General features: G+C 67.8%; 2 protein-coding genes across 2 annotated transcripts; one reads left to right on the top strand and one right to left on the bottom strand.

Moving 5' to 3' along the window:
* Positions 1 to 275: 275 nt before the first annotated feature.
* Positions 276 to 3,841, bottom strand: P3H4 (prolyl 3-hydroxylase family member 4 (inactive); the record flags this gene model as incomplete). Its single annotated transcript, XM_082015709.1, has 7 exons — positions 3,309 to 3,841; positions 1,718 to 1,867; positions 1,284 to 1,455; positions 1,069 to 1,197; positions 818 to 963; positions 650 to 733; positions 276 to 425 (listed from the first exon to the last, which is right to left on the bottom strand). The coding sequence occupies exons 1-7, from the start codon at positions 3,777 to 3,779 to the stop codon at positions 276 to 278; spliced, it is 1,302 nt and encodes a 433-aa protein (XP_081871835.1). The 5' UTR covers positions 3,780 to 3,841.
* A 1,420-nt stretch (positions 3,842 to 5,261) lies between these two features.
* On the top strand, positions 5,262 to 8,392 carry LOC309416133 (peptidyl-prolyl cis-trans isomerase FKBP10-like; the record flags this gene model as incomplete). The annotated part of the gene is made up of 5 exons (XM_082015710.1): positions 5,262 to 5,455; positions 6,991 to 7,136; positions 7,451 to 7,640; positions 7,947 to 8,092; positions 8,203 to 8,392. Coding segments are annotated over 5 exons (866 nt in total), but the record flags the coding sequence as incomplete, so codon positions are not given.
* Positions 8,393 to 8,609: the final 217 nt, after the last annotated feature.

Raw genomic sequence — 8,609 nt, 5'->3', positions numbered from 1 at the left:
TCAGGGCAGCAGATGTGCAGACAGCGAAGGCAGCCCTGCCACAGGGCATCAGGCAGGATCAGCCCTTCCCCGCGAGCCTGAGTTTCTGCGTGGCGGCTGGCAGGAGCCCAAAGCCCGGTGTCCCCGGAATGCCATTGCAGGGCCACCACTGTCCAGCTCCGTCAAGGCCGGCCGGCCCTTCGCCCGGCTCATCGCAGGGTCTCTGCAAACAAGGAAGGCTCGGTGGCACCGGGTCAGCAGCTGCTCCCCCCACGGCACAGCCCCCAGCCCCAGCATCAGGAACCTTGGTCAGCTTTGTCCCCCTTGGTCTTGGGCTCCTGCCACCACTCTGCGAAGAAGCTCTCCTCGTAGTCGCCTTCACCCTCGAACTCGCCGTCGGAGGGCAGGTCCCATGCCTCTGGCCCCTCACCGCCGTCCACCTCCATCTGCAGCACGGGACAGGCAGGAGGAGGCAGCAGCGCTCGGTGGCCTCGTCCGCAGCTCATCCCTGAGCTATGGCCCCTTCTCCAGGGCTGGTCTGGGGACCAGATCCCCTGCCCGAGGAAGGGCTCTGCCCTGGGGTATCCATGGCACTCATGGCACTCACCTGCACCACCCCCAGCGCCCCCAAAAGCACCCAGCTGCACCCCGCACCAGGGCCGTCGTTTACCTCATCGTCAGCCTGCAGGTACTGCCTGGCGAAGTCCAGCATCTTCTTCTGGGCAGCTGTCCGGTTGTGGTAGCGCACAGCTTCCTGGGCACAGGGAGGGAGCGGGGGCTGCGTCAACCCCTCCACCACCAGCAGAGCTGCAGGATCGGGGGTCTGGGGGGTCCCCACCTGCCGGGGCTCAAAGTCCTCCTCCTGCAGGCGCCAGCGCTCGCGGTGAAAGCGGTAGTAGACCAGGTTCTGCTGCATCACGGCATCGCCCGGGTCGAAGAGCATGTAGCTGGAGACACTGCGCACTGCATCCCGCACGTCGTTCACTGCGGGGAGCAGCACCGGGTGACATGGGGGTGACACCTGCCCAGGGGCCCACAGCAGCCTGGGGTGCCCCAGGGGCATGGCTCCCCGCTCCCATCGGCACTTACGCTTGTAATAGGCGAACTGCAGGTAGTGGTACATGGTGGCCACGAACTTCTCCACGAAGTAGCCACCCACGTTGGGGGTGAGCTCGGTCTCGCAGTCCACCTTGCACTGCAGCACGCTCACAAAGTGGTCTGGGGGGAGGCATCAGGTGCTGTGCCCCACCAGCCCCCGGCCCCCCACCATGAGCCTGCTGACCACCAGCCCCACACCCGGTCACCTGCGATGGCAGGGTAGAAGTCCTTGAACTCCTGCAGCTCATAGGCGCCCTCGCAGCCAGCCAGACAGTCCTCATATGCCTTGTAGTACTCAGCCAGCGCCTGCTCCATGTCAGCCGCGCTGCTCCGGAAATCCCCATTGTTGTACAGCTTCACCGACCGCACGAATATCGGCTGCCGGGGACCAAGTGGGTGCCGCTCACCTTCCTGCCCGGTGCCGCAGCCCGGCTCTGTCCACCAGCAGCAGCGACCTGCCCCGCTCCCCCCAAGGTGGCTCTGGCCCCAGCATGGGCCCCACAGAGAGGCTATTTGGGGGCAGGAGGTGGGTGACCAGGGCTCAGCGTGGGGGAGCTGCTTCCCTCGGGGTTCGGCAGGACCAGGCGCACACTGAGCCCTGGGGAGCCCCTCTCCTGCCCCAGCCCTGTCCCCTCCTCACCTCATAGGGCTGAGCCTCCAGGTCGACCAGGTATTCATCCACGTCCAGCATCGTCCTGTAATAGTTCAGGTACTTCAAGGTCATCTCGTGCTTGGGGTTCTTCTGCAGGAAGGTGTGGGCAGCAGACACTGCTTTCTCGATCTTATTTGACTGGAGAGGGAGGAAGAGCCGGGGCAGCAGGCTGCCGTGGGGACAGCCGGGGTTGACACTGCGGCTGCGGGGGGCTCAGCCTCCAGCCAGACCCCAGAGCTGCAGGGCAGAAGGCTGCTCCTCGGAGCGGGACAGCCTGGCACCCACAGTGCCAACCCCAAGCCCAATCATCCACTGGCAGCGATGGACAGACAGGATCCGGGACCACAGACATCACAGATAAATCCAGCCACGCTAACGTCCCGCTCTGTGCCCGTGGTGGGAGCGGGGACAGCTCAGCCCCTTATGGACCCCCACATCCAGCCAGGAGTGATCCACGTGGTGCGAGTTCAATGCCCGCATCCGCTCTTGTCGGGTGCTGCCAGCAGCCCGGGCGAGCTGCCCCCGCTCCCCGGCTGCTTTATGAGCTCTCGGGTTGCAACTTCAGGGGAGTGAGGTTGGGGGCGGTTGAAGAAACCGTCCACGAAATGGGTTTGGCCAGAGCGAGCAGGAGGAAACGGCATTAAGGACCTCGGCCAGGCTGTGCCTCGCCTCTGCCAGGTGAGCGGGGCAGCAGCGCTAAGCGCTAAAGCAGCATCTGCGCCGGCAGCCGGCCAGCGGCGCAGCTCGGGACCCCGACCAGCACCGGTGCCTGGGGAGGGGAGTGTCCCCTGCCAGAGCAGGGTCACCCTGGGATGATGCCTTACGAAACTTCCCTCCACGTCTGCACCGTGAGCCCGAGCAAGCGCTTTGCCTTGATGGAGCATCCAGGCACGTGTCCTGTGTGTGGCACCGGACCCCCCACCTCCAGCCCCTTGGTGGGGGCGGCCCCTGCATCCCCCTCCCCAGGTGAGGCTCTGCCCAGCCGGGGAGACCTTGGGGAACCAGAGCAACACAAGACGGGGTGGGGGGACACAATCACAGGGGCCCCCAGCCCACGGCGCATCCCTCACGTCCTGCCTGATGCATCCCAGATGATGCTGACGTGCCAGGGCGCAGGGGCAGGATGGAGGAGTGGGGGGGGTGCCAGATGTGGAGGGCGGGAAGGGGGGTGCAGGCTGGGGGGTGCGGGCTGGGGGGTGCAGAGTGGGAAAGCACATGACAGCAGGGTGCGGGATGGGGGGGGCACGGTTCAGGGGTGCAGGCTGGTGGCATAGGATGGCGGCACCGGATGGGCATGCAGGATGGGGGGGACGCAGGATGGGGGTGTCTAAGAGGAGGTATAGGAGGAGGCGCACAGGACAAGGGGCACAGGACGGCGGGCAGGATTAGGCATGGGATGGGGGTGTGCCCGATGCGGGGCAGAGCGGAGGGGCACACAATGGTGGGCAGTAGAGGAGGTGCAGCACAGAGCGGTGCAGGACGGGGGTACAGGACACCCGGGGAGCCCCTCACTCCCACCCCCCACCGTGAGCCACGTTGCGCGGGGTTTGCGCGCCCGCGGGGCGCCGCGCTGCCTCACCTTGAAGAGCGCGTAGTGCAGGTACTGGTAGGGCAGGCGGCGCTGGAAGTCGCGCAGCGTCTGCGCGGGGGGGTAGCGCAGCTGGAAGACGGGCAGCTCGCGCTTGCAGGCGCGCAGGCAGCCGGCGCGACGCAGCAGCCGCCCGAAGAGCTGCATCTCCCGCTCCCACTCCCACACCGCGGGGTCCCCCTCCGCGGGGGGCTCCTCGGCGGGGCCCCCCTCCGCGGGCGCGGCGCAGCGGCGGTGGCAGTGCGCCTCGCTGTCGCGCAGCAGGCGGTGGAGGCGCAGGCTGGCCTCCAGCGCCCGGGCGCTCTCCGCCCACTGCGCCCCCGCGTACTGCGCCAGCGCCCGCGCGTAGGCGCGCTGCAGCGGCTCCAGCGCGGCCGCGGGGAACCCGCGCACGCTGTACTCCTCGTACTGCGCCGCGCACAGCCCCGCCGCCAGCAGCAGCGCCAGCGCCGCGCCGCCCATCCCCGTCGCCGCCGCGCACTGCCCGCGCAGCGCCGCGCAGCGATCCGCGCAGGGGGCGGGCGGCGGGGAAGGGGCGGTGCGCGGCGGGCGCGCAGGGTCTTAGTGCGGCTCTGCGCGGCTGGCGCAGCGCCCGCGGCATGCGCTCAGGGGGCGCGGTGCTGCGCCCTCCTCACGGCGGGCTCGTTGCCCCACGCTGCGGGGAGTCACTCCACGCCCCGCACTCTCTGGGTGCTCCCCACGCTGCGGGCTCGGAGGATGAGCTCGGGCCTGCACGGCCCCGGGGATGTGCTCGGCGCTGCAGGCTGCAGAGCACGGGGTGCTGGGCCGCACTCAGGGCCACACTGCGCTGCCCCGGACCACCCAGCCCGCTGTGCCCGGAGCTGGCTTCGCCGCTGGCTGGTGCCGAGCCGGAGGCCACATGCCCTGCACCGTGCCAGATCCCAGGCCCCAGGGCTGCACCGCGCCAGGCCTCGGCACGGCCACACTGGCCCCAGCCCAAGCCCAGCGCTCTGTTGCCGGCTGGACAGTGGTGTTGAGGAATGTCACAGCATGGGGCGGGAGCCAGGACACCGCTGATGTTTCTTCCTGCGGAGCAGAGGCTGTTAGCAGCACCCAGCAGCTCCCTGCAAATGAGCAGCTGGGTAGCACGCAGGCTGGGGTGCCATCGCTCCTAAGTGCTCACTTGCCCCAGAGTCAGGCCCTGACCCCACTGTGCCGTGGGGAGAGCCCCGAGTCCCCCTGAGCTACTCTGAGTGGTGCTGAGGTGGCTCAGCCCAGTGTGGTGGGCTGGGGAGCTGCAGAGCACCCTGGGCCAGGCTCAAGGGAGCTGACAGCTCTTTGCCTGAGCCGTTGCTCTCACCAGTAGCGCCGTGCCTCGGAAAAGCCAGGTTTTGGGTCGGGTTTATGGCCTGTCATATTTCCCTCCTGGGACTTGCCAAGGGCGCTGGCTCTTGCCGACTGGTTTGGGGGCGCAGGGTTGTGTGGGCAACACGTACGTACGTGTGTGTTTGTTGCTGCTCCCATCTGGGAAAGACCGTTAGAGAGGTAGTTTCACATTTTTAATCGTTGCCGTTCAGTAAAAGATCTTCAGCACCAGACTGAAGAGCGGTAGGTGTTACCAAAACAGGTAATTCCTTGCATTGTCCCCGCCTCCCTGCCCGGGGTGAGGGGCAGCACCGGGCCGCGGGAGCGGTCACCGCGGCCGGGCGGAGGCTGCCGCGCGGGGCGCGCCGGCACTAGGACCCGGGGCGCGCCGGGCCGGGCCCCGCCGCGGTTCGCTCTGCGGAGGGAACTGCCGGGGCGGGGGAGAAGCGAGGAAAAGGGACACGAGCCCTCCTGACGTGGAGCGCGGCCCCGCCGCCGCCCCGGCCGGGAGGCGGGCGGCGGCCCCGGTACACGCGTGCAGGAAGGCGGGCGGGCCGCGCCGCCCCGCCTCCCCCCGCGGCCCCCCGCCGGCCCCCGCCGCCCCACGCCAGCAGCGCCATGGCCGCGGGCAGCCTCGTCCTCCTCCTGAGCGTCCTGGGGGCCCTGGGGCTGGGCGACCCCGGCCCCCTGGAAGACGTGGTGATAGACAGATACTATATCCCCAAAATCTGCCTGCGGGAAGTCCAGATGGGGGATTTCATTCGCTACCACTACAACGGGACCTTTAAAGATGGCAAAAAGTTTGACTCCAGGTATAGCCCTCGGCTCCTTAGCAAATGCATGCGGCCCCGGCCCGCCCTGTGCCGCGGGGGACCCCTGCATGCCTTCCCCCCAGCCCGCCGGCGTGCCGCCCCCCCGCACCCCGCACCCCGCGGGCAGCCGCCTGCCGAGGCCACCCCCGGCCCCGCCGCTGGCACCGCGAGGGGGGCTTTCGGCGGCGGCGGGGGGCGAGCCCGGGGAGCCCCGTACGCGCCTCCGCCCGGGGCCCGGCGTGGCGCCGAGCGCAGCCCCCGCGGCGGGGAGCCCGCGGGGCCGCACGGCCTCGGGCCCGGGGTGCGCCCCCGGCACGGGCAGGGCTCGGCCCCGAGTCGGACGTTCTGCCCCCGGGGACGGGCGTTCGCGTGGGCTGCACAGGCCGGGGAAGCGCGTCGAGCGCTTGAAACGTGGCAGCGCCGAAACCCGTTCGTGGCCGAAGAGGCTTCGCTCCGGCCGATCTCGGTCCGCCTGGGCCCGGGCGCCGGCCCCGCGCGGGCTGTACGTCCGTGTTCGTGGTGGCCCAGAGCCTGGCTCGCGCCACCGGGAGCAGGGGCGGATCGGACACACGGGGACGGAAACAAACCTGGCTCAGCCCCGGCCCCGCGCAGGAGCGAAAACCTTCCAGAGAGGCATTTTTCAGAGCCCTGGAAAGCAAAGGGATTCTGCTCCGGTTAAACACGTCTTAGTTCTCTTGCGAGCGTGAGTGGGGGAGAAAGGAGCTGAGCCGGGCGCTGCCCCCGCTGCTGCTGCGCACCCCAGAGGCGGCGGCAGCCTGGGGACGTTCGCTGCTAAAATAATTCCTTGACCTGGCGACTGCAGCGTGCTGCCGGGAGAAAGCTTCAGCTGCACATTAAAGGGGATGAAGGATTTCAATTTATCTGAAGTGGCCCCAGTTGCTTCTTGGAGTATTTTAAGATTTAATAATAAAAACAAATTTGCAGTTTAAAAATGAGGCCTAGGATGTCTTCTTTCCTCCTTGCTGCATAAAGCTCCAAATGTGCCATATGCGAAATAATTTGGAAGCAGCAGAACGCCCGGGAGCTGCCGGCCGCCAGCCCAGCTCGCCGGGCGAGGTCTGGCGAGGGAGCTGATGGGCTCCGTCCCAGCTGGGAGCATCACCCAGCTCCTCTGCATCCAGAGGGCCGGATCCGCATTCCCCTGCGTCCAAGGGTGCTGGGCGTGCAGGGTCAGGCCAGAGCCCCAACCGGTGCCAGGGAAGGCAGCACCACCCTGGGGAGTGCAGGATTGATCCCATCAGGATCGATGCCTGTTTGCTGCGGGGGTGAGCTGTGGGCTCTGCCTGCAGCACAGGGACCCGCTGGCTGCGGTGGGTTACCTACAGCCCTGGGGAGGGGGCAGCCCCATCCCCCAACTCTGCCCTGAGAGTGGGCAGGCACCCAGGAGCCCTGTGCCATCCCTTGGGGTTCACAGGGTTCATGGGCTGGCTCTGGATCCACCCCAAGCCCTCGGCGCTGGCATTGAGAACCCCCAATGCCTGCGCGCTGCTGACAGGTCTGTCCCTTCGCCCCAGCTACGACCGAGGGGCCACGGTGGCCGGCGTGGTGGGCGTCGGGCGGCTGATCACCGGCATGGACCGGGGGCTGCAGGGCATGTGCGTGAACGAGCGGCGTCACCTCATCGTGCCCCCCCACCTGGGCTACGGCAGCATTGGCGTGGGTAAGGGGCCGCGGCACGGTGGGGGGGACGGAGGGAACAAACCCCTGGGGCGGGCGTTAGTGGGGACGGAGGTCAGGTACCCAGCTGGCAGGTGCTGGCAAAGGGCGGCTCCGTTGCCAGGGCACTGAATAGCCAAGGCAAGTGGTACCTGAGCAGGGACGGAGCGGTCCTGCCCCACTGGCTCTGCTGCTTTCCTGGGGGGCTGCATGTGTGGCTGCAGGCTTGGGAGGGCTTTAGGGGACAGAGCCCTTGGCATGCCTGGGCTCGGCCTTGCTCCGACCTAAGGTGCTCCGTCCTTGCTGCTGCCCCTTTAGCGGGGCTGATCCCCCCAGACGCCACCTTGTACTTTGATGTCGTCATGCTGGACATCTGGAACAAAAATGACAAGCTGCAGATCACCACCCTCTCCAAACCGGAGCACTGCAACCGCACGGTGGAGAACTCGGACTTCGTGCGGTACCACTACAACGGCACGCTGCTGGATGGCACTCCCTTCGACTCCAGGTACGGGGCACGGGTGCTGGGGTGCACCCTCGCCTTGGGCCATGGTGCACTGGAGCTCAGGTGCACCCTCTGCCTCGGGCTTTGGGAGCACTGGGGTGGCAGGGACCAGGGGACGCTGCCCTGGGGCAGGACATGGGGGCCCACACTGCACCCCAGTCAGAGCAGACTCCCCCCACACTCTCCCTCCCCACACCCCAGCAAGGCCAGTGCAGCTCCATGACCCCCAAACCAGCTCCCGCCAGCGCCGCTCAGGCTGGGGGAGCCGGCGTGGCCCCGGAGCCGCCCCCCCTCATTCCTCCCCACCAGCTACAGCAAGGACGGCACCTACGACACCTACGTGGGCACCGGCTGGCTGATCAAGGGCATGGACCAGGGGCTGCTGGGCATGTGCGCTGGGGAGAAGAGGAGCATCATCATCCCCCCGTTCCTTGCCTACGGGGAGAAGGGCTATGGTGAGTTGGGCATCACCCCGTCGTGCCCGGCCCCTTCCTTCCCGGCTCCGTGCAGAGCCCCCTCAGTGCATTGGGACCCGTGTCCAGGCTGACCCACGTCCCCTCCCCAGGGACCGTGATCCCACCACAGGCCTCGCTGGTGTTCAGCGTGCTGCTGGTGGACTTCCACAATCCCAAGGATGGTGTTTTCCTGGAGCACCTGGAGGTGCCGGAGTCCTGCAAGCGCAGGGCTGTGACCGGGGACTTTGTCCGCTACCACTACAACGGCACGCTCATGGACGGGACGCTCTTCGACTCCAGGTGCGGGGAGGGAAGCGGCCGAGCGGGGAGATCCCCCGATGTCCTCTCCTGCCCCATGCTCGGCAGCCAGCTGCAAGGAGGGGCTGGAGAATTGGGGGGAAGGTGGAGGACAGGGTGGTAAGGGGCATGAAATAGGCTAAAAAAGACAATACCCGTTTGCTGCATCCCTAGGAGCAAGGTTTGGCTCCTGGGGGAGCAGGGTAGAGGGTGGGAGAAG

The sequence above is a fragment of the Phaethon aethereus genome, assembly GCF_964289735.1.
Source record: "Phaethon aethereus genome assembly, contig: HAP1_SCAFFOLD_690, whole genome shotgun sequence".
Taxonomy (NCBI): domain Eukaryota; kingdom Metazoa; phylum Chordata; class Aves; order Phaethontiformes; family Phaethontidae; genus Phaethon; species Phaethon aethereus.
This window is presented reverse-complemented; position numbering and strand designations above follow the sequence as displayed.